This window comes from Haemorhous mexicanus, chromosome 4 (genome assembly GCF_027477595.1).
Source record: "Haemorhous mexicanus isolate bHaeMex1 chromosome 4, bHaeMex1.pri, whole genome shotgun sequence".
NCBI classification, from domain to species: Eukaryota; Metazoa; Chordata; class Aves; order Passeriformes; family Fringillidae; genus Haemorhous; species Haemorhous mexicanus.
The window spans coordinates 44,695,620-44,719,953 of record NC_082344.1 but is presented as its reverse complement, the minus strand read 5'-3'; the positions used below and the strand labels follow the sequence as shown (position 1 = coordinate 44,719,953).

The following is a 24,334-nucleotide window of genomic DNA, read 5'->3' as shown; positions in this document are numbered from 1 at the left end:
ATATGTGAATATATCTCCTTAAGACGTCCAAAGGGATTTGGGTTATGAATCACAAACATTCCCCTCAGCATTAGAATCTTATGAGTCAGAAAGATAGTCATCATTAATCACTTCTCGAGCATTTTTAACAAGGTGGCTCCTGCTTGCTGCATGTTTTCATTCACATCAGTCATTTACATAGCATAAAAGGTGTGCCTAGCACTTTAGAGACAATTAGCACAAAAATACTTGCTTTGTAGTGTTTACAGCTATAGTAAGATCATACAAAACAAGAAAGGATTCCCTCTGCAAATGAAAGAACAGGAGTTGTGACTATGGCAAAGTATGCTTTTGCCACGGTGTGGGATATGCCTGCATTTCTGTTTTTCCATATTATTCTTACTACTCACAATTTTAAGTAGGAATGTATTTACACAATTCCCTTAAGACTTCAACATTATTGTAAGCATGAAAGTATTTTATGTCATTCCCTTTCTCAAAGGGATAAAAACCACTGTTGGACTGTTTTGGGGGTGGGGGAAGGCACCCAATTCTAAACACACTACTTGCATGAACATGTCTTTTAAGAAGCAGTAACAGAGGTGCCAGCATTGCTGCAATCTGAGTGACTACTTAAGAGAAAAAAAATCTGGAAAAGAAATACATTTTCCACTCTAAAAAAAAAAAAAAAAAAAAAAACCACCAATCAATTCTGTAACTGCCACTTAGTTCAGTACATTTAAGCAGAGAATAAGGAAGGTTTAATTTGTTCTTCCCAGCACAGTTTGTCAGTCATCTTCTTATCCCCATCTACACATTGGAAAAACCCTCATAATACAACTACCTCTGCACTTCATGGAAAAACAGTGTATCTTCACAAATATTTTTTCAGGACTTCATTCATGCTTTCTTTTCAAGTATCCACAGCTGTTATTTTGGACCTCAATGCCACAGATGGATGTATCAGTGCACAAGTGAGATCAGAGTTACGAAAAAACTGTGAAAGCAATGCAGTTAGGGACAGTTTCAGAAGTACTCTGTCACAAGCAGTTTATTAGAACTTCACTTTGACAATAAATAAGGTATTTCCCAAGCAATCAAAATGTAATTATTTAGAAAGTTAAACAACGCAAATTTTCACAATGCAATTTTTTATATATACATATTTTACTGTACTTTACACACCAGTTCATCCAGAGCTGTACAACAGTAGGATGTTTATTTTTTAAATTCACACAGCAGGAAAATATCAAGACATGTCTTTAATCTGGAAACTGTGTGTAAAAGTAACCCCAAACCACACCAGCTCCAGGTTGGAAAGTCCAACTGGTATGACTGAATCTCTGCTCTTTAGACTAGCTGCTGAATTCAAAATTGGATGTATGGCTTACCCAGGAGAAATAGTGCCTTTTGAGAGTTATGGTTTTAAAGGACTAGTAAGCTGCTCAATTGCAACAGCACGACGCAACCATTTGTAATTTATAGTGCTACTGCACAACCTGCTCTGCCTTCAACACAAGTGGCACAGGACAAACTTCTGTAAAAAATGATAATTTTCAATGTTGTAAATCTCTAATAGTAAATACAAACTTTGCACTGTTAACTGTGAAAACATCTTTCAGGTTTGGTCAAATGAATTAGCATTTCTTAAATATTCAAGACATTTAATATGCCTCAATAATACTTTTAAGAGTTTGACATTCAAAATTTACTTCAAAAGAAAGCTCCCGTTAAATAAAGCACCAAGATTTCCCCACGTGTTTATTCTTTAAAGAAAGTCTATGAAACACTAGCTTTTTTTTAAACATTAGTTCTGCTAAGAGTTGTAATTTCAAAATAAAATTTAATTCTTATGGTTTGATCAAAGCCTTGTTTCCAAAGTGAGCTTTACATATTCTGTGCAACATCCCATTTCTTTAAGTGCAGAGGTACAGGTCTCGAAGTTATGCAGCTGCAATTGACTTGTCATCTGCTTGACGACCCTGAGGCTTTAAGGAATAAAAGACAGAGAATTAAAAAAACCCAAAACAAAACAAGCCACCCAAACAAACTTCCCTCAAGAATCCAAACCCAACCAAAAAACCCACACTCAGGCAAAAAAAGACAGACTTCTAGGAAACTAACTCTGCAATACACTGTGTTGTCAATGTAGCTCTGGGACCCAAGTGTAGCATTAAGCTTATCCTACTTCTAAAGCTTTCCAATAGTGGCACAAACACACAGGACATCCAACTGAAATTTCAGTTTGGCCCCCGCAGGCCTCAGCTCCTCAACTGCCCTGGTAAATGCCTTCTCCACTCACATCTGCACAGCTTAGACAAGGCCTGGCTGATCAGAGCTCCAAGCACTACTGCAGTATAGAAGGCTGATAATTATCAATATGTAAAACAGAAATCAGACCAACAGTTTCTTGAAGAAATTTTAAGCAACATCACTAGAGATAGAACAGAGCGAGGAAGAAGTTCTAAAGATGAAAAGGCATCCTTACAATAAGGTTTTCTGATGTTCTGACAACTCCAAAGCAAAAGCTTGAGAGTCCACAGGAGTTTTATGAACACCATGCTTTTGAGAAAAAAATGCCTCTTCTATTTTCTTAGGAGGACACCCTGACAACCAATCTTGAAGAGCCAGTGACTGTTAGCACACAAAAAGTAAGTTCTGCCTATCTCTTCTGATTAAAACAAAATTGAAATAACACCAGGCCAGTTTTCTAGAAACATGACTGCATATTTTTGAACAAGTCCATCTCAAATCATATATGCAAGTCTTTGGGCTCTTTGCTTGTTAAGAGTCTGAATAAAAAGTGAACAAAATCTTCTGGAGACAGCAGCAGTGGAATGAGAAAGCACTGTTTTGGGCAAATGGATTTAAAGGATTCTTCAAAAGTAAAAAGATCTGTTTTTCATGGCATGATTGAACTGTCTTCAGAGTTATACCACCTATGAAAAAAAAATCTAGACTGATTCACTGACAGAATGTGTTTTTAGAAGTTATTTAGGGATGTGTGGGATGCTACAGTGTCTCTGAACTTAGTCATATGGGTTGCTCAAACACTTTTTTCAGAAGTGCTATGAATCATAGTATTAAAAGTATTTGGTTACTTAGTTCGCTCTACTATGCTCAAAATAGAGGCAATTTTAAAACTTATTTTACAGAGTCAGACATGGAACAGAACATCAGGGACATGACAAGCACATTCAGTTCATTCACCTAGTGGTAACCAAATGCATACTGCACTGAAACAGATTTCCTAAAGATTTTGGCTGACAACACCAATGCACAACACAAGATTTTTCAAAGCAAGTAACCCTGTTACAAGTTGGACATTTTAGTCTGCTTAGAGACACTCAGCTTTGAACACAGCTGGGGTAGGTGTCCCCAGAATCTGAGCAGCCCCAAGGGGAGCCTCGAAACACAAGCGACTCCTCACAGCCTTACCTTTACAAAAATGTGTGTTGGTATGAAACGTCTGAGCAACTGGTTGGTGAAGTTTGGGAATCGGAGCAGGTTCACGTGCAGAGAAGGTAGCTGCTGATAGCCAGCCATCAGAGGATAGAAGTTATACAGCATCTCCTGCTGCGAGCCAGGAAGGATCCGAAGCCGGATCTTCAAAAAAGAAAAGAAAACCACAACCGTAGGTAACTTCTGTGTTCAACAGCTCTGCCTACTTTCTATTTATGCCCTGGTTACTTTCTGAAGCTGGAAAGAATGCAACTAATTTCCAATTCTAGTTAAACTATTGCTTCTATACCAAAACACCATGTTACCCATGAATGACATGACAAACAGCTCCTAGACAGGCTTCCATCTAGCCCTTTTTACAATAGAGTCTGCGTTCATATATTCTTCCAGACAGAACATACCACACTTTAAACATCTAAAAACCAGTGAGTTTATCCTCTCTGTACATCAGTGTAAGTCCAATCAATATATTCACCACTATCAGATAAACCAGCAGGATCAGTGGATGTGACAATTCTGTACCTGTTTAAGGCCAGAGAACATGAAGGCATCACTGGGTTCCACGGACACCTCCACATCCTGGACTAAATTGGTCTTATTTTGCAGGTGATACCTCACAGGTAAGGACTCTCTGACTCGACCAAATGATGGCAGATCTTTGGAAAGAAAGTAAGTTATCTCAAATACAAAACACATCTTCAAGTTCTACTCAAAAAAAAAAAGTCTATTGAAAAAAAGTGGTGAAAGATTGAGAAAAAAAGATACAAGAACAAGGCATCTAAAGTCCTTCTGACAAGATTTTTTAGAAACAGATTAAACAACAGAACACAGCTTCATTACAGTGTTTCAGTACCATATCTTAACATCTAGTTACAAACCTCCCAGCGCCTAACACTGCCCAAGAATACTAACTAGGAAGTCACTTCCGTTGCTGCTGACTATTTTCAGCTTACCAAAATCTAATCAGATACTGTCAGGAAGCTCCTTCAAAATGTAACAGGATAGGAGGATAGTGGAAGAATCGCAGTACAAATGAAACCAAGCCAAGGGAAGCACTGAAATTTTGTGTGTTTGGTGGGCATTTCAATCCCCCTCTGTTCTTGTGCAGGTGAAGTGCTACAAGAGAAACATTTCAAGTGCCAACAAGCATCTCCAGCTCTCCAGTCTGTTTCTTCCTGGGATGCACCCAGAATGTGGGTGGATGGAACAACTGTTGCCACAGGCATCTAGAGAAACCTACTGGGAAGGCAGCATCAGCAGAGCTAACTCCTGCCTCTGTGCTGCCACATAACACATGTTGAGTATTATGTCAGCTCCATTGACAGCTTTTAGGAGAACACATTTGTGCAACTACCTACCTCCTCTTCCCTTCCAGGGGAAAGAAGAGCAAGCCTTGATGCAGTTTTTTTCTCTAGCTCCATAAGATTCAACACCACTTCTCTGTATTTTGCTACAGTAAATTGAAGCTCTGGGTGCTGTAAAAATTTTGGCAGTGTTTGAAATTCTAATTAGGACATGTATGTTGCCAAATTAATTTTACCTGCATTAACATGGAGGGGAATGCTCTCTACAATTACATGTGGCAGAGTGATGACTGTGTTAACAACAGGTACACTTTCCACAGGTGAACTTCTGCAGGAAAAAGTCAAATGCAGACCATGTTGAATATTATACTACATAAAGTATCAAGTAAGTATACAAACTAAGTAGTAATTAGTAGGTCCAAAGTCTAAACAGTGCTTGTTACAGGAAAATACAGAACTTTTTTGTTCATTTTTTTGCACTCCTTCCCACTCCCCAAAAAACCCAAACCCAACATCTCACTATCATTCCTAAAAATAAATCAGCTTACTTCCTCTCCTTATCAAGGCCAAGAGATGCTTACCTCTTCCAGGAAATTATATAACATCCAGTTGCCACTCCACTAGCATTAGTAACTGGAGGACATCGAAGGCAAAAGCACTCACTGGCACTCTCACCTGTCTGTAAAACAACTATCAGCAAGATTTTGTTTAAAATCAAAGCATAATAACAGCCTAAGCCACCAAGCCTAGAAATGAATTATGACACAAATACAAGCATTCAGCCAGAAAGGCCTTTGAAGTGTTCTGCAAAGTATACCACAATGTATAAATCCAATAGATTGGGAAGTATTCTAATTCATGAATGGGTAACACACACAATTATATGTCACTTTGCTTCATGAACAGCATTATATTATCTTTAATGTACACATAGAATGAATAATTGCAAATTTAGAGTTCACAAACACACGCAAAAAGCAAAATAATGCCAATTCAAATCCTACACTTCTACAGCAGATTCCAAGACATCAGTATAAGATGCCTCTGATGCTTGAAAATTAAAATGAACATGGACACATCCCCTCTCCCTCTGAAATGGATGAGGGCACGGGAAGAGAAGGAGTGCAAGAAAAATCTACTGGCTTTTCAGTGAAACTGAGTTCTCAGTTTTTCTTTTTTTTTTTCTCTACTCAAATAAACTAAAAAAAAGAGTGCCTTTACATGTAGAGAGTGATTTTTAAAAAGTAATAAGAAAATAGGTTTCCATCTTTCAAAATTTATCATTAAAAAAAAACCCCTCAACTAGAAGATGGAGAGCTGAATGGTTGATAGCTACAGGCTTCCTATGTCCTGGCACTTAGCTCTTTCTGAGCATCAGCCAGAAGCCATGAAGCACAAAATGCCAGAGCTGAAGATGAAATATCATAGTTTGAAGACTAAAGGATCTGGGAAATAATTGCTTTTTGCCAGGCAATCCTTGAATCAACAGATCAAGCAGAGCCTTGCAAGTCCTTGATTACATGAGTGGACAGCTGTCCCACAGTCAGGCAGCCACCCAGAATACCTCACTGCATCCAAAAGTTTTGACAGAAGACAAAATTCCCATCTCTGATGCCACAATTGCAAACACAGTGTTTTGTTGGAAGATGTTGGATCAGCTCTACTTTAAAGTACTCCACTTATTTAACTTCAAAGCTAACACACTGAAGTTTTAATGGCTGAGATCTTCAAGATAACTTTTTCAAATGCAAATAATAAGTTACTAAACTGTGGTAATATTAAAAAAAAAAAAAGATGGTTACTACCGGTTGTTCTTTATAACCTACCCTTTCTAGCTTCACATTTTTCAGTTTTGTGACTGCAGTCATGGACTTGGATCACTGGCCTTTGGATACTGCCTCTGTCACATGGTAAAGTGCATTCCAGAAAGCATTTATGGCCCAGAAACACTGGAAATATTGAGTATCTTTTGATATGGATATCTAAGAAGTTGCATTTCAGAAGTACTTCAGGTGTTTTCCCTCATGTCTTTTATAATTAGAGGTTTTTTTTACCATCCATCATCCAAGTCTATTTAGTTGACCTAGTGAAGCAGAACTAAATTCTAAAGCATGCTGCAGTCCAAGTTGTATTCTGGCAAGCAACTAGAGTACTAAGCAGCTTTCTTCCACTTACAATTCAATAAACAAATATTATTTAAAGTGTCCCCCTTTATTACTCCCAATTTATGCAAAAAGCATCCTCCTGATAGAGAACGTACTCTAAGAAAACTTACCATTCTCCACATAAGATTCCAGTTGATCTACTGGGGTCATGGAAGCTGACAGCTGCAACTTGCTGGTTACAATAGTGAGAGGCCAAGGAGAGGCACTCAGGATGTCTGTCATCAGCAAAAATGGTATATCTGCAAATACTCTGTCCAAGTGTTCCAGCTGTCAAGACACACACAAGCTCTGACTATTTCTAACTAAACAGGGTGTGATGCCAAAGTGCTGTGATTCCAAAACATGAACAACTTTTCAAACACATACCTTTGTGGAGACAAATTTGACAGCAACATCAAAAGGAAATACTGTGTCTATGGTTACAGTTTCATCCTTTAGAGGCAACAAAAGGGATGGGGAAGAATAGAGGGAAAAAAGTTATAGTCAACTTAAGGCCAGGCTATTGATGTCAAAGATTATTAATATAAAGTTACTTTTAATTGTTATTTTAATCAAGTTCTCCCCAGGGAAGAACATATCTTAAAAGATATTTATGAGCAAATATAGAAAGCTTTTCTTCTGCTAATAGTTATAGAACTGCTCATGCTAAAAAGGGCTACCATACTGCTGACTTAGCATTTATTCTATCTCCTGGAAAGGTTTCCAAGATACTCAAAATTACAGCTTTTAGAATATTTCTTGTATTTCACAAATTTTTCGGTATAAAATGCAAATAGTGCATCTTTAAAACCTACCCGGTGACACCTGCAGAGGATTTCTTTCCCCTCAACAACAGTGTTGATTAAGTAAGAAATGTAAAACAGAAACATTCTTGCACCAACTGTTCCACAACGGATGTATATTGGTTTTTCCAGCTGCAAAATAAAAGAGTCTGTGTTAGCTATATCTAAACTACATTAATTACATCTAGAGCTGTCCAAAAGTTGCTAATCATCTGATTTGGCCCAAGAGGGCAACAGTAGAATGGGCATTATTTTGACTGTAATGTATCTCCTAGAATGCACAATCTGGATCATGCAGCAAATTATTTTAACCAGAGCAGCACAACTGCAGCTGCTTCACTGGATTTGTTCCAGATGCTCATCTGTTACTTAACAGTATAAAAAAAGAACCATAACTGTGCAATACATGACATAACCAGCTTCTAACTTACTAGTCACAACTTCAATTTAGTGCATATTTGGTCCTCTACCATCTTGGATCACACTTGCTGACTATTATCCACTGTCTGTTAAGCAGTGCATTTCATTAGCAGTTGAAGTTAGCCTCCTTATTTCCTATCTCCCAGTTGTATCATCAAACCCAGAACATACCTCATTCTCCAATTTAGTCCAAAAGATGGTCTCATTAAAGGAATACTAAACTACATGTAAACAGTAAGCAAAACATGCCATAAGCATTTAATTTATTGGTTCAGATACCAGAAAGTAAACTGAAGTCTGTCTAAGGGAATCTTTTATCAGTTGGTCCCTATTTTCTTGAGTGTGATATAGAAGAAAGGTTTTTAAGCCTTGACCTTTTCCCCTGGTTGCAAGTCTCCTACAGGGATATCAGGAAGCAGTGCAGGAAAAGAGTCATCACATGCATCTGTTCCATGAAGAGTCACCTGAGTTTTCTGAGTCAGGTTAGCATCTTGCCCTAGGATTAAAAACAGTGTTCATATCCACACAGGCTTACATCACTAAAGCATGAAAACAATAACTAAAACAACAACAAAAAAATCATCTCTAACAGCAATGCATGAGGAATTAACACTATTCATTTTGTCAAGAGAATCTTTCAAAAGTACCAGCAGAAGATAGATTTGACAACACCTCAAAATTTTTCAAGTTGAAGCATTTGTACCCTTGCAAATTTATTGTTACATGTCCTTGGGCCAGGGGAAAAAAAAATCTCAAAAATCAGAAATCATATCTAGATATTCCCTACATTCTATGTAATACAACAGGATTATGTGATCCAAGTTTTTCTAGATATTCCATAATGAAGTAGAAAGTAAGTTTCACTGTTCTGTGATTCTTTTGTTTTCAAGAACATGGTTTAATCATTTCACTAATTTTAAAAACTTTTCTTTCAAGTCGGTGTTGAAAGTACATAAAAAGAAATGTACAGATGTTAAATTACACCATTCTTCAGTCAGAGCTTAACCAGAATAATGGCATTACTGCAATTACATGGGATAATTTTCAAAGCAAAACAAGCCACATCTTGCCAAAGAGTTACTACTGTGGAAAATACATCACCTTCCCTATAAGTGTGATGTCAGATTTCAATTGTTCTTTTAATGCAATTAGCAAACCCACACTGACCTTGCATATCCCATATTAAAGAGATTAGATCAAGCAATGAAAAAAAAAACCCCTAAGGAAAACAAAGACCACCTATTAAACAGTGCTTCAGGAGTCAAGCCTAAACATCCAATTAAACAAGTTTCAAGAATACTCCAGTGACTTTAATGAACCATACAACTCTTTAGAAAACAAGGCTCTTTTTCAGAATACACAGAACGGCATCCTGTATGCTAGTGACTGAAAAAATACTTTTGTCTTTCAGGATAATTGCTAGAAAGATCAATACTGAGTATAAGATTTGGGCTTCACACACTGAAAACTGTCAGCAATATCTACAAAGAGATAGCTAGGACTCAGGCACACAATATATGCATTTTTTCCTTTGCTTTCTAAGAAATACTGCTTCAGTGCTCTATTGTTCCCCAAATTTCAAGTGGTTTAAAAACCGAACCATGTTGTCCAGGGCAGGGAAAACAAAAAAAGCAGTGTGAGTGTGAGAGAAAACCCACAAAGTCTATACTTAGAAAACATTTATCTAGCACTGTCGAGTGCTTTCAGCTCAGCAAGAAAGATCTTTGTCTGGGGAAAAGAAAACTTTAGTTACAAGCAAATGGAACAAAAAGTCAGAAAATAATATTAAAGTCTTCATGTTTTCTTTCAAACTTGTAAAGATTTATATTCTGAAAATACCCACGTAAGGACCACAGACAAGCAGTGGTTAAAATAATCATAACTGAATAAGTCTGTTAGCTGTTGTTCTTACCACTGGTATTTCATCATTCCCAGCTTTCACTTTGGTTTGGCTTTTAATTACAGAGAGAAAGCATTTTACTGTATTTCTCTGCATCGCATCCACAAAAAGGAGTCAATTATGAGACTGCTCGATTAAAAGAAAATAACCCCAAATACCTGGCTTTAAACCTGCTGTAAGCTTGACATCTTTGGCCACTGTCTCCTCATGTGACTGGACTGTCACAATCAAACAATACATTTCATTAGTCAGGGCAGGAGGTTCATGACGGAGCTGAACAGAAATGTTTGGCACTCTAGAAATAATCCTTTAAGAGAAAAAACTTAGTTATTGCATCTTTCTTAAATAACTTGCTTTCAAGCCTAGTTTAAAGGAGGCTAAAACACCCTATTGTATAAGAAAGTTCCCACAACTGATGGCCTATTAAACTAAGAGATGTGAGACTCCTGAAAAGCAACATGATGGGAACAACCCAGTTACTCACATCGTGCTTGCCTGAATGGTCAAAGTGTCCCAGTGCACCTCGTTGTCCGGAAGCTTAGGTCTTCGCTTGAAGGACCGTGCTGCCTGCAATGCTTCTTGAGAGGAGGAAGCATCTCCCCCTCCTCCTCGCCAGTTCAGAATCACACAGCGGCCAGATTCACTTCCCAGGATCAAATCCACAGAAGTGATCTGATAGACACAAATTTAAACACCTGTTGGTGAGTCTTCTGATCACCTGTAGTAGGAATGCAGTTTTCCAACATAGACAGACATAATAAATACATGTCCCATCAAAAAGCTTCTGACAGTTTGGGGACGGAGGACCTCACCACCCCAGGATTTCATTTAATGAAACAGCAATGGAAAAAGTATCCATGTTCAGGTACAAGCAGTGTAATAGGTTGCAATTTCCTACCCTCCCATAGTACTATACCACCACTCACTTCTTAAGTATTGCATATATTTTTAAAAAATGATAAAATTTTCCTGAAACAATTCTTCAGTTTTTGTGGTTTTCTTCATGTTTTGTCATTGTCAATAGTTTCACTCACTTTTGATATTCAGTTTCAAGAATTCAGACATTCAGAACTGCAGTGACTTTTTAACTGGTGCTAGATTAGGGGTGCATTGTAGTTTGAGTTCACTGTATATAACAGTAAGAAAGGTACAAAACAAAAGGACAAACCTCAATCTTCTTTCCTACATCTTCTGTTTTTGCAACAAATTTAAAAGAGAACTTTCTTGTTTTGCCAGGCACTAAGCACATTGTTCCTTGTGATGATTGTTCTAGAATATCACTTTTCTGATAGGCTTCTTCTACAACACAGTATTGATTGTAATCCTACAATGGAGAAGTGGGGAAAAAAAGTTGATACATTCAGACAGAAGACATCTTTAGAAAGTAATGGCAATGTAGCAAATATTAAGGCTCTGTGACACCGGATCAAACTGTATGGGTTTTCTGACTTTTCACAATATCAAAGTTAAACTAGCAATTCTTTGACACAAGATATCCATTATATTAATATAACTTCGTGAATCAGAAGACATAAGACATTAAAGTGATCCTTCTGAAACTTTAGCAAGCTTCATAAAAAAACCTAGATATGATAGATGAACTAATCAAACAGAGTCTTATTCCAGTATCAATACATTTGTCAAAAGCAACAGATGAAGCATTAAAAACCCTAACATCTTTCAGCTTAAGTATTAACATAATTTTTGGCAAAAACAATTGGGTATTTTTCTAATGTTTAAAACCAATAAAATGTTATTCCATTCTTATTATCAGTTTCTATCACTAGGTCAGAGATAGATAGAACACCGGTACCTGATTATTGAAACTGATGCAGAGCTTAGAAAACCTGATAGGATGAGGACAATCAGCTCTCAAGTACACATCAAACTGCACAGGAACATCAACATGAAAACTAGGAGCAAGAAATTTTGCTTTGCACTGTACTGGAATTAAAAAGAAAAGAAAAAGCAAGAAGAAACAAGAAGTAGGTATTAAACAAACCATAACATTAAATTCCAGAAGCACACTCCTGAAATGATTGTGGCAAGAATTGTTCTGTGTATACTCTTACAACTCTGTTTTGCAAGTGGACAAATTTGGTGACTAACACTGCCACAGAAAGCCACTTTTCAGCACTTGGCCAAATCTTTTGCATCGGAAATACAGATGTCCAGAAGAAAACAGATAGTCCTGTACACGTGGATGTCACTCATGCCCCCTTTTTAATGGTATTACTTTGCACACCTTCTGCCCTCTTTCCTCAGAATCCTACTTCACAGCACACCAGAAAATCAGAAATATTTCAAAAATCAGGGAATTCTTTAGTAATCCATATCACAGATAAGAGATCACTGATTTCTCTCATTATTTTTTATCTTGTTGATTCAGAGAAAGAACAGAGCAAGGCTGGAACACTGTCGTTAGTTTTAATACATCTTTCATATTTTCATCCTAATTAGTTAGTTTCAAGGTATAACTACATCCAAATTTATGATCTGGTGTAAATTTGCTTTCTTACTTACCAAATGGTATAAAATCTTGTACTTCTATTGTAAAAATATTACTGCCTGCCAAAGAAACACGGTCAGCCCACAATTTCTGTGATGCTTTCACAGCAGCAGTGTCACAATCAGGTTCAGGATCAGGGCTTTCATTCTGTATGCAGGCAAAGGATTACAAAGAACAATAAAAGAAGGTTACCAGACACTGACCACTCCTAGGATCATTTGAAAGGGTAATAACAGTTCTGCCACTTACCATCAGAACCTTTATGAGATTTTTTTCTATTCGAGATTTCTGATCTTCTTTAAGAGTAGATGCTAATAAAGAAAACAAAACAAAGATTACAAGACAGAAGCAATGGTCTCTACTTTTTTCTTAACTTAACAGTAAATCTTCCCCTCAGATTGCATCTTTCAAATAACACATTCCAGAGGAAAAAAAAAATCTAACATCCATCTACCAGTTACAAAGGACATTCCCATTTTAAATGTTTCCTCTTACTTTCACTAGAACCAAGTAAAATATTTTTTTATTAGACAAGCATTTTGTAATTTATTGGAGAAAAGCCACAGAAGAACAATGCTTACACCACCTTGTTGTTTATGCTTAAAAACAGAAGAAAGCATAGACAAGTCTGGAACACACAAAGAGGCCAGCTCAGATAATACCGGAAAAAAACAGCTTCAAAAAAACTTCTTCCTGCCACCTTCCTTTCACAGAAGGTGACAGAAGAAACAAGGACTACTCAAAATAAGCATTCTCTTTCTTGAAGAAAGGTGGTTTTGCATCATTTTCTATTCTTCAATACAAAGCAGAGTAGCCTGACTAGCTCTAAGAAGATGCAAGTCCATTACAATCGGCACTAATAGTGGTATTCGCAATTTAGGGCCCCAAAGGATTATTTCTGCAATGCCAAGGAGCAGGCATTACACAGACCAGAGTCTGTGGAGCCACCCTACGCCACATTTTTCCCTAAAACATCCCTTATACCTATTCTATCAGCAGAGTTCTAGAAAGATTCTTGGAGAAGCATATTTGGGATACTGAAGTCCAGAAAAATTGTGTTAGATTTGTTACTAGGAAAAATGTTTTTCTCTTTTAGCTATACTACCATTCTTTGCCATCCCAAAGAGCCAAAGTTCCTGTTACATTATTTGAACAGTCTCAAATGAAGCTCTGCATCTTAGAGATCCTAACATAGTCTATTTGAAGGCAATGAGTTTTATAATAGAAGAAAGAACTCAGCTCCCAGTGTAGCACAGAAAATAGTGAAAATCCAGCACAAGTACACAGCTATTTTGTAGTCAAATAATTTGAAGTACCGTAATCATTGTGTCTGACAATGATTTGTCATATTTCAAAATATTCAGAGAAGAATACCTCTGCCCAACAGCTCTAAAGAGTATGTGATATAATCTTTCAGCTGAGCCATCAGATATGAACATTTGAGTGCTGTTGTCAATATGGAAGTGAGGAGGGTCCACCATCCTTCGCTGCGATAATCACACATAACATAATCCAGTAGCCTGCAACACAACAACGTTGAGAGGAAACAAGTCACGCTCATCAATATTTTTTAGAAGCATGCATTTTTTTGGTATCATTAATACAAAATTCATTTTCACTGATACAAATGCTACATTAAAGCCTAGTTTTTATACAAGGCAATGCTTTATCAAAACCAGCATGAAACTATGATAAAAATACATTTATTCCCTAAATTTTCTATTTCTAAATAGAAAAATTTTCACAAGATGACAAGAAAACTCTGTCCTCACATAAAGAACTAGCTAAACAGCAACTGGACTGAAATGCCTTAGTCCAATATTGCATTTAAAATATGCCTTACTATTGATTATGCAGTAAGTATTTAGAAAAACAAACCAAACTCCCACAATAAAGTCCCCTTCCAAGCTGAAGAAATTTACTGTTCCTTAAGCCAAGATGTTTCTTTTCTTTCCTATTTCCTACCCCCCTTCAAGGGTTTCAAAGGTCCACAACATAGGCATCAATCTTTATCAGGCAAAGCCACACACCTTAATACGTTCCTAACACTGACCACTGTTTCCTGTTACTAGCAAAGCAGTAATTTTTTAAACTCTTCTCAACTATTTAAGACAAGAATTTCTGCCTACTTCAGAAAAATCTACCTAACAAAAAAATGCTTGCTCATAGAACAATCAGACTTGTCACAAATTGATCTGCTTATCCTAGCCTATCTTCCCTTCCATGCAAACTCCAGTTACCTACTAACAAGTAAATACATCTCTTCTACTTCAAACAAGAGAGACAGACAGCACTCAGTGAGTAAGAATATAGATAATTTGCCCAATATGGCAAATTCCCACAACAGCTCAGAGCAGAAAGTTTTTATGCTCTAATAACTGACTCATCTGTTTTAGTTTCTTTAATGTAAGTGGGGTTCATAGACTTAATAGCCTGTGCTTCAATCACAACCAGATACAAGGAGCATCTCATACAAGCTTCCAACATTATTCCATAGCAATAAGACATGGGGTCTTACTGAGAAGGCAATCATGAATGATACTCACTTCAAAGCCTTGGCATAATCTTTAGCATAGTAATATTCTTCTCCCATTTGAACCACTGGAAAAAAAAAAAATCCAGATCACTACTGAAAGTCTTTGCAAAATTAAATGTAAAAAATGCATCTGATTATCTATACTCACTCAAATGACTTTTCATTCTTGGACATTTGTACTTCTTGAACTGTGCGACAGCATTACTCAACAAAGTGATTATTAGCTCCTAGTGGATAAAACCATTACCAATATCATTATATATGCAAACATTAGGGTCATGTTAAAATGAGATTTTGTTTTTTTTAAAGAATAAAACTTACTGAGTGAAGAACATTTTTCTCTTTTAGCTGTAGGGATAAAATCCCCATCTTCTCCTTTTCAGGATCAGAAAGATCAAAGCCTGCATAAGACAATGAAAAAATCCATGAAAATGGAATTCTGTCCAGACCCAAAGGGAACAACTTATACCATGAGCAATATGCAATGCAAGCTTCAACTAAACACACTCACACATTCTATTACTTCACAGGCAGCTACAGCTCCCTAGAAGGGAAATTCTAGAACACAACTATCTTTCCCCATGCTTTTAAGAATCTACCCCAAATCAGCAAATTACAGTAAAACCACCTAGTTCTTATACTGCATATTTTAACATTTAGAGTGTGTATGTTAAGACAAATTAGTCCTTTTCTAATCTGATCTCAAATAAGGATTCAAGCTCATATTTCTGCAGCAGTAGAGAAACATACTTAATATTCCTTGCCGCCATGGTCTTTGCCCATAGAAGTCAAGCACTCCAGTTTGCGTTTCCAGGGGATCCGGATTGGGATATGGCACAGAGGACTGGAAATTCAAATATAGTAATTAAAAGGGTTCCTGTTTTGTTTTCTGCCAGACAAGTGTTAGAAAAATATTAAGACAATACCCCCCCATATCCTAGTACCAATGCTCTTGTTTCTCTGCTTCCTGTAAGTCACCAGACACAGTGCACATATAAATATACTGGAAAAACAAAGTCAGTTCTCAAGTATCCAGAGATGCAAAATTATATTAAAAAAATTTTTTTAAACATGTCAGAATTATTTGTAAATAAATAAATACTAATGTATTTGTCCTGGGGCCACTTTGTCCATACATTACAAATACATGTAATGTTAACAAGCATCACAAAGACACATATCCATTCCTAGGATTTCATTTACAAATATTACAGATTGTACCACTTCCATTTAAGACTACATTAGGGAATTCACTATGTGGTTAATTACAAAGCATTTTTCCCCTCCTAACTTACATCATGATTACATAGCATACTTGCTAGTTGTTTTCTTTCCTGTGCATAGTAGGCTGCCTGCTGGTAATAGAAACCTGGATTCTGAGTTTGAATTGCTGTCAATCCCAGCTTAATTGCTTCATCAAACAAGTCACCAAAAGCCTGAAACCTGTTAAAAAAAACATTCATAACCAAGATTATGTATAGAACAGCAACATGAACTGAAAGGTACCCTACAAATAAAAGTTCTGGTTACTCAAGACAGATGATATCTCTCTGAACTTTTGCATCTAAGTTCTATGGCTACATTTGATCATACTCTGTTCATTCAAAGAAAAAAGCACTCAATGATCAATGCAAAACAGAACAATAGTGTATTTTATGTTCTTGTGTATCTCCTAGATAGAGAACTAAGAATTGGTATCTTGTCTAGACAAGTAAACCTTTTGAAGGACACTGTTTACCTAAAACACTAAAAGCAAAAACATACTGTTTAGACATCCAGGCAGCATGCTCAAAAGCCAGTTCTGCACTTCCTATTTTTTTCTTGCATAGGTCAATATGCTTCCTGAACTGTGCAATAGCATCCAGTGGAGTATTATGTTGAAAACAGAGGCGGCAGATCTAGGAAAAGATAAAAGTAAAATGAAAAACCACTGTTAGGCTGCTAAGGATTAGCACTCAACCCCACAACTCCCCCAAATAATTCTACATATATCTGAAGGGCAAAAATTGCATAAAAAATAAAGGAAGGAAAGTTTATGGTTTACATCTGTAAACCATAATGTACTACACCTGAAACCATGCGGTTCTCTATTTCATCTAATACTATTTATTATCCCCTTCTAGCCCAAGACATCAACAGAAGAGTGCATAACTCACTGCCAAATATAGCAGGGAACTTCAGAGCCTCGAGAAAGATTTTTATTTTGAAGCCTGCAGTCCGCAAATAGAATGTGATGGAATACAACTCCAAGATTCTTGTAAGTGGTGGGACAGTTTTGCTTTACCTAAAAGCCCTTAAAATACCACAAAACTATGGACTGATTCTTAGAGAGTTACTTTCTTCCCCCTAACAAGCAGTAACCGAATTAAATTGCCCTAAGCTTTGCAAGAAGACAAAAGTATTCAAGGAAGAAGCAGCCCTGGTGGTCATTCTCCCTGCACAGAGTGAGAGTTAGAGCTTAGTCTTTCAGAAGACTGCACCTCAAATGAACTCAAATCCTTCAAGATAATCCCAAACTTCAGCTAAAGATCTTTCTTTTGTGTGGAATTCAGAAGTCTCTGCAAGTCTGAGCATAATTGGTGTTCCAATGATAACTCTTTCTAATAATTTCTGTTAAAGCAATATAAAACTGAAATTTACAACTTCTCCCCATTAAAGCTGCATCAATCTTTTTCTTTTAAGTAACAGTTGTCAAAGACTAGAAGTACAGTTGTTACCTTGTAATTTATAAATCCTGCCATGGTCTTGATTTCCAGCATGTTTGTTTCATGAGCCCTCAATTCATGCACAAGATTATATGCAGTTCTGTAATTCCTATGCAGGAATAATTAGAGTTAAATCACACATGATAAAGTTCTAGAACAGGACTGCCAACAATGAAAACCAGCCTTCCAACTAGAGCATTCTTCCCAGTGAAGAACTTGCCCCTTACCTAAATGTTTAAATAATTTTGCATTCAGGAAAATATTTGTCAGTTTATGGCTTAGCAGTAATTAGGGTAGAGAGGGTGGGGGAAGATAACATGAGTCTTACTTGAGAGCATTCTGTGTATCCTGTTTCAGCTCACTGAAGAAGGCTATTTTGAACTGGTGTCTAACAAACAAAAGCTGCAAAACACAACCAGTGTACATCATTCACAAACTTCCAAACATACTTCGTTAGCTATAAAGAGATACAGGTGGTAACTTCAGAGATTTACATAATAAAGCACTTGACTTGAAAAAGTGTGCAACTGTTTCCTAATAGTTCTGTCTATAGTTTACCATGACACAGCAGTGATCTTTCAATAAATTCAATCCATTTAAAGCCTGTTGCCCTGGTACAAGGGAGAAGCTTTGTAACACCCCAAAATCTCTATGCCAACAGAGCTGATTGTGGTTTGGAGCTCACCACTTGGATTCCAGCTTCCAAGAGAGCAAAGCTGGCAATCGCAAAAGAACATAATGTGCTTGAGGGCATTTGAAAAGCAAAAGTAAAAAACAGAAATCAAGTGCAACTCTGACTACAAAATATCTAAGGGAAACACATCCCACAACTTAAGATACTACACTCAAATACGTCAAACCATGTAGACAAATGAGAAGTTTTTATTTTTTTTAATTTGAGAACTTAATTTTGCCCTGAAGCTCTTCTAAGGAAGATGTGAGAAAGACAAATGTAAGAACAACACCAATCAAAATAAAAGTTTAAATTGTGGAAAATAGAACCAGATTTACTTCCTATACTAAGAGAGGACATCTCAAATTGGAAGTGAAGAATAAAAACAATTAAGTAACAAACACTTATTTTCATGTTTGAACATGCAATATAGCTTGCACAGTATTTCAAAGATAGGGTAACGTTACCTGATGAGTGGTTTTGTTCAAGAACTCCTTATGAGATTTAACTCTTCTTATTTCCGTATAATAATAAGTCTGTGCATGCTCATAGAAAGCATTTTCCAACCTGCAACAAAGTTGCTCATAAGTGTCACAAAGTTTCTCCCACACACAAAGAAATTCTTAAGTTCTTCAAAAGAAGTTACTTTTAATCATGTTTATTTTAGTGTTGGCATAGGACCCTGTCAGCAAACTCCTCTAAGTTACCACACAGGTTAACAGTCTGCAGACAAAAATCTTTCACAAAAAGGGTGGTAATAAGTAGAACAAGTAAGTTGAGAGCTTTATATACTAACTTCTCATACAACAAACTCTAGTATTTAATTTAAGACAGTCTCAGGACAAGCTGTTCTGATTTTGCAAGGTAATAGAAAGATGAGAGATGCCCTTAAGTCAAAACAAGAAAACCCTGATGAGGCTCACAGACTACGTCTGAACTGCATCTGTTTGCTAGACTGTGGGGGAAGGAGTGAAAGGAAAAAACAGCAGTAAATAAAATTTTGAGGGTACAGACTGGTCTCATCATTCTGTCCAAACATGATCAGCTACTTCAGTTGCAGAGGTAACAGTGAAACTTGTCAGCAAAAGAAATAGCCCACAGCAACTCACAGGGGGAGAGGACAAAGAGGACAAGCAAACCAAATGCAACATGAGACTGAGGAGGATCTAAGGAGCATATGTTGTATGACCAAGCTGTAAGGAATAAAATCAACTAGAACAACATCAAAATCTAGGAGAGGAATACATGCAACAGCACTGACACATGCAGGAAATAAAGGCTGAAGTACCAGTTCTGGTACTTTATTCTCAATTTAACACCAAAAAAATATGAAAAGCTAGAAGGAATGGTTACTTTATTTTGATCAATTCCAGCGGCAGTTTGTGAGCAGCATGGATACAATAACAGCATTAATTTATGTTGAGAATTATACTGTTTATATATAAATATGAGGGTGAGACCAGAGTTAAGGTCAGACTGTGACCCCTCTTCTCCCTGAGAATACATGGCAAAATTAGAACTAATTATTATAAAACATGATTTCGTTAGTTTGAGCCCCTCTTTTCAGAGCTACACAAAAGTGTTCACCTTTCCTCAATTTGCTTTTGAAAAGCCTTCCTAAGTTGTAGCCCATGTAAATATCCAAACAGAAGGCACAAGAAATGTATGAAATGACAAAGACACAATATTTGCAACCAGAGAGATGCCACTTAACGTAAACAGAAGGAGAGAACTACATGGCCAGGGAGTGGAAGTGGGGAAAAAAGCAAAAGCCTGTTAAGAGATAAATCTGAAAATATATTTGTATGGAAAATAATTTCAAACCAGCAGGGCCAGAAGTAGAAAAGCCCACTTTATTTCTATGTGGGGAACAACCTGGGATATCTACTAATATTTTCTTAAAAGCAACATCTCTGACTGTCATTACTCAACCTCACATAGAAATGAAATTGTGTGGAATTCATCAGAATAACCTGAAGAATTCCAGCACACAGGTAAAACATTCACTGCTGGTCTACAATTAGTGCCACAGAGCATTCATCTCAACCTATGACCTCTCAAATTCTCCACTAGAATCATGGAATTGTTTAGATTGGAAAAGACCTTTAAGATCATCAAATGTAACTGTCAACCTGCTACCAAGTCCACCACTAAGCCCACCTACTGTCCCTAAGCACAGTAAACGTGTCTTTTAAATACACCTTCAATGGTTACTCAACCTCTTCCCTAGGCATCCTGTTCCAATGCTTGATAACCCCTTTGGTGAAGAAATTTTTCCTAATATCCAATCTAAATCTCCCCTGATGCAACTTAAGCCATTTCTTCTCACCCTATGGCTTGAAGAGAAGCCCTGGGGAAGACACCAACCTGTCCTTTCAGGAAGTTTAGAGAGCAATAAGGTCTTCCCCAAGTCTCTTTTTCTCCAGACTAAAGACCCCAGTTCCCTCAGCTGGTCCTCATAAGGCTTTTGCTCCTCACCCTCCACCAGCTCTGCTGTCCTTTCCTGGACACATTCTAGCACCTCAATGTCTTTCTTGCACTGAGGTGCCCAGAACTGGACAGAACAGCACTGCATGGATTTCCATCCACTATCTCCACTGAGCCAGCAGAATGAAGGTTCTCATTAGCACACCAATAGCCCAACACTGGCATGCTGACCCCAGGCTTATTTTCAGTGAAACTGGTTTTATCCCTTTCCCACTTTAAGTCTAGCTTAAAGCCTCTTCAGTAAGCTCTGCTAACTCTTGTGTGCAGATCTTTCGTCCCCTTTGAGACAAGTGTTCACCATCTGCTGCCAGCAGGCTAGGTGCCATGTAAGCCAACCCACACTCTGCAAACAGAGCAAGACAGGGGTTTACAACACTTACCTTATAATATAGCCAACAAGATGATCAGTGTGGGGAAGTACAAAGAGTGATTTTCCAGACAGGTCACAAGCATTACATAAAGCTGCAGCTCTCTCTGATGCAATAACATCTTCCCCTAGTGAAGTCAAGGAAAGCACAAGTAAGAGGTATGTAGTGCTGCAATGTCAAACTAGTTTCAAAAGCCTAAAGGTCAGATTATGAACCTCAGGTAGACCTAAAGGTCTAAACAGTATTGAAAAACCTAATAAAGATAAAATCAAGAGCACATTCTTTTTTATTTCTTTCAGAATACTATGTGCTTCATCTAGCAGAACATATGCAGAAACTTCCTAGCAGTTTTTAGCAAAAAATTACTAGTCTGATGAAAGTTTTTCATCTCTCACAGAATTAAATATCCCATGTCTTGAGAAACACAATAGCATCCAGGAAAGATGAACACATAGAGCAGGTAGAGCAAAAAAAAAATGGTTTGCCAGACACTAGAAAGCACACAGTGGCTCTACAGAAATGTAAAGTGCATCGCATTTCACAGCCCCACGTGGCTCCAAAATTTTACTGATTAACACCAAGTTAAGATGTAAGACCTCTCTGGGTACCAAATACCCTTCCTCTAAGTTCTCAACGCTTTTACTGCTTTTCCTGATCTCAAGCAAAGTTTAAAATGCAACTGGCTTACAAGAAGGCAGGTCAGACATATTACCAGATAAGCCATCTCTGATACTGTGTATCAAAAAATGCACTTGAATTTAAGAGGAAGAAGTTAGGGATAAAAGTATCAAATGTTTAGGGTCAACTGTCCTGAACGCTCTTTTTATCTTACACCCCCTGCAGTCACAGTGCATTTGATGAATGTAGATGACATCAGATGAAGAACCACAGATTATATGACAAACCAAAGTCAGCTCAGTCCACTGGGCCTTCTGAAAAATGAGAACTCCACAACTGTGCATAGAGTTTTCAAGTACCTGGAGGCAATGGTGTTTTTTTCTGAATCAAAACCACAGCAACTTTGGTATTTCTTCCCTGCAAACTTTGCCTAAAATAAAGACAACAGAGCACAGTGTCAAGGTTTCACTTCCTATTTCTGAATCACCAGAAAAAAAAAAAAATCAGTCTAGATGGAAGCACTGGAAGAATGCTACAAACATGAAAAAGCCAATCAACACAATATGCTCCATCATTCAGAAAATGCTCTCTTCTTTCTTTTGGGACAGAACAATTGTGCTGAGTTTAGCAAGTAAAATTTCAAGGGCTGTTTTTACTTAAGTAAAATAAGTAATGGCTTTAAAAATAAACCATTAAAAAAGTTCTTTATTGTGAGTTGCATATTAAAAAGCAAAGTTCAAGTTCCCCTTAATTTATGTTTCAGAAAAATAAATTGTATGTTCTAGAATGCAAACTGATTCTGCAATTCACACTTACATTAGCTTACAGGACATTATGAAGCAAGTGAAAAAAAATCTACCTGACAATTTCAACTCGAGTAGCACACTCCAACTGTTTTTCCTTCCACTGTGGCTCATCCCAGTCCAGTTCATAGAATACCACCACAAGTGCTGGAACCAAATTCAGGTGTTTGTTCATCCAACCAGTCTTCAGGATTCCTTTTGGAATATACCACTCATAGGATGTCCTCTGAAAATATTGAGGATATTTGAGCAAGCTACAAAACCCATTTATAAATATTTATAGCAAGAGAAAGGGCATATCCTCTACATTCTTGTCACTTAATGTTTGTCATCTTGCCTTTAACATTGTTCCCCTCAAGCTTTTGCTTCCTATTTAGTAATATCCTTCAATAGCTCAGGCATCAGGGCCTGCTGCCTGAGATATTAGCAGAAAAGAACAACAGATTCTAGGGAGGCTGGAGAAGAGGGCCAAGTTCAGGAGCAAGTCTCATATACTGCTGTGTATGAGAACACAGGCTAGTATGAAATACTAGCTCAGTTGAAAACAGTGATCTCAAAACAGCGCAAGGACACACCAGTTTAGAGTCTTTGTCTTTGCCAGCATCATGGAATTATGCAGTTTTATAATAGTTAAACTCACTGACATTGCAAAGCAGAAAGAATAGCAGAGTTATTCCTTCTGCTGTGTTTCACTCAGTTAAAGTGAAATATTTAGTAAAAAAAAGCTTTATAGGTTAGGTTAGAGATTTTTTTCAGAATACATTAAGTATCTAGTTTCTCCAAAGTTAAATTTTGGGTTTCATTAAAGCTCAAATTTCACAAGTCACCTTAATGCTACGTAGAAGAGTAGCAAGTACTTTAAAAAGTAAACCATACGGGCTTGCTTTCTCTGTTCCTGGCTCATAAGCTAATGCACCCCTAGGCTTCCTATGCACCCACAGCGCTACATCACAACGCCCTCGGCTTAACCCTTCGCCCTCACAATTTCTCTGACTTGAAGCTCCCACACTTCCCTCCAACATCGGGGGAAGAGGCAGCCGAGCTCCGGCAGAGCGCGGTCCAGCCGGCTGCAGCCCAGGCAGACCGGAGCGCGGCCCTTCCCCGCCGGGAGCCACCGAGTCCCGCATCGCCGCTCCCGGGGCCGCTCCTGCTGCCCGCTGGGGCAGCGGGCTGGGACCCCGCCAGGACGGGGCGCAGCCGGGGCCGGCGCCGCTCACTACCTTCGTCCTGCACTTGGGGTACTCGTGGTCGCCGGGCAGCACTTTAAAGGAGATGGGGACGCGGTCGGCTCTGCGGTTGGCGCAGAAGGCGTCCCACACGGCGCGGTGCACGGCGTTGTACACCACGTCCAGGCCGGTGAGCGTGACGAACGCCATGGGCCGGCAGCACAGCTCCACCGGGAAGTCCCAGTGAGACGGAGGGGTCATCCTGCGCCCGGGACGGCGGCCTGCGAGGCAGCGGGACGGCGGCGGGAGGGCGGCCCAGGCCGGCCACAAGAGCGCCCCGCTGTCCCGGGCCCGCGCTCCCCGTAGCGCCGCTCACTGCGGCGGGATGGAGCCGGGAAGCGCCAGCTGGGAGCGGCCGCGGGTCACGGGAGGCGGCGCGGGCGGGCCGCCGCCTCAG

The 24,334-nt window shown here is 38.2% G+C and overlaps 1 protein-coding gene across 1 annotated transcript; it reads right to left on the bottom strand.

Annotated features, from left to right (window-relative positions):
* Nucleotides 1–1,003: 1,003 nt before the first annotated feature.
* TRAPPC11 (trafficking protein particle complex subunit 11) lies at nt 1,004–24,318 on the bottom strand. Its single transcript, XM_059844599.1, has 29 exons — nt 23,932–24,318; nt 22,768–22,937; nt 22,268–22,338; nt 21,303–21,417; nt 18,903–19,002; nt 18,091–18,164; nt 17,775–17,871; nt 16,822–16,955; nt 16,353–16,500; nt 15,808–15,901; nt 15,379–15,458; nt 15,206–15,284; nt 15,068–15,122; nt 13,896–14,041; nt 12,771–12,832; nt 12,536–12,668; nt 11,826–11,956; nt 11,181–11,336; nt 10,497–10,684; nt 10,171–10,319; nt 8,487–8,608; nt 7,705–7,824; nt 7,277–7,342; nt 7,021–7,177; nt 5,327–5,435; nt 4,982–5,073; nt 3,964–4,097; nt 3,418–3,585; nt 1,004–1,967 (listed from the first exon to the last, which is right to left on the bottom strand). The coding sequence occupies exons 1-29, from the start codon at nt 24,136–24,138 to the stop codon at nt 1,923–1,925; spliced, it is 3,402 nt and encodes a 1,133-aa protein (XP_059700582.1). The 5' UTR covers nt 24,139–24,318; the 3' UTR covers nt 1,004–1,922.
* Nucleotides 24,319–24,334: the final 16 nt, after the last annotated feature.

Excerpts from the sequence above, each read along its gene's own strand:
- TRAPPC11 (XM_059844599.1), bottom strand. The coding sequence starts at position 24,138 with ATGACCCCTCCGTCTCACTGGGACTTCCCGGTGGAGCTGTGCTGCCGG. Across the intron at positions 21,418-22,267 it reads AAAAACACCATTGCCTCCAG|GGGAAGATGTTATTGCATCA; the intron begins GTACTTGAAAAC and ends TGACTTCACTAG. Across the intron at positions 5,074-5,326 it reads TATATAATTTCCTGGAAGAG|AAGTTCACCTGTGGAAAGTG; the intron begins GTAAGCATCTCT and ends TTTTTCCTGCAG.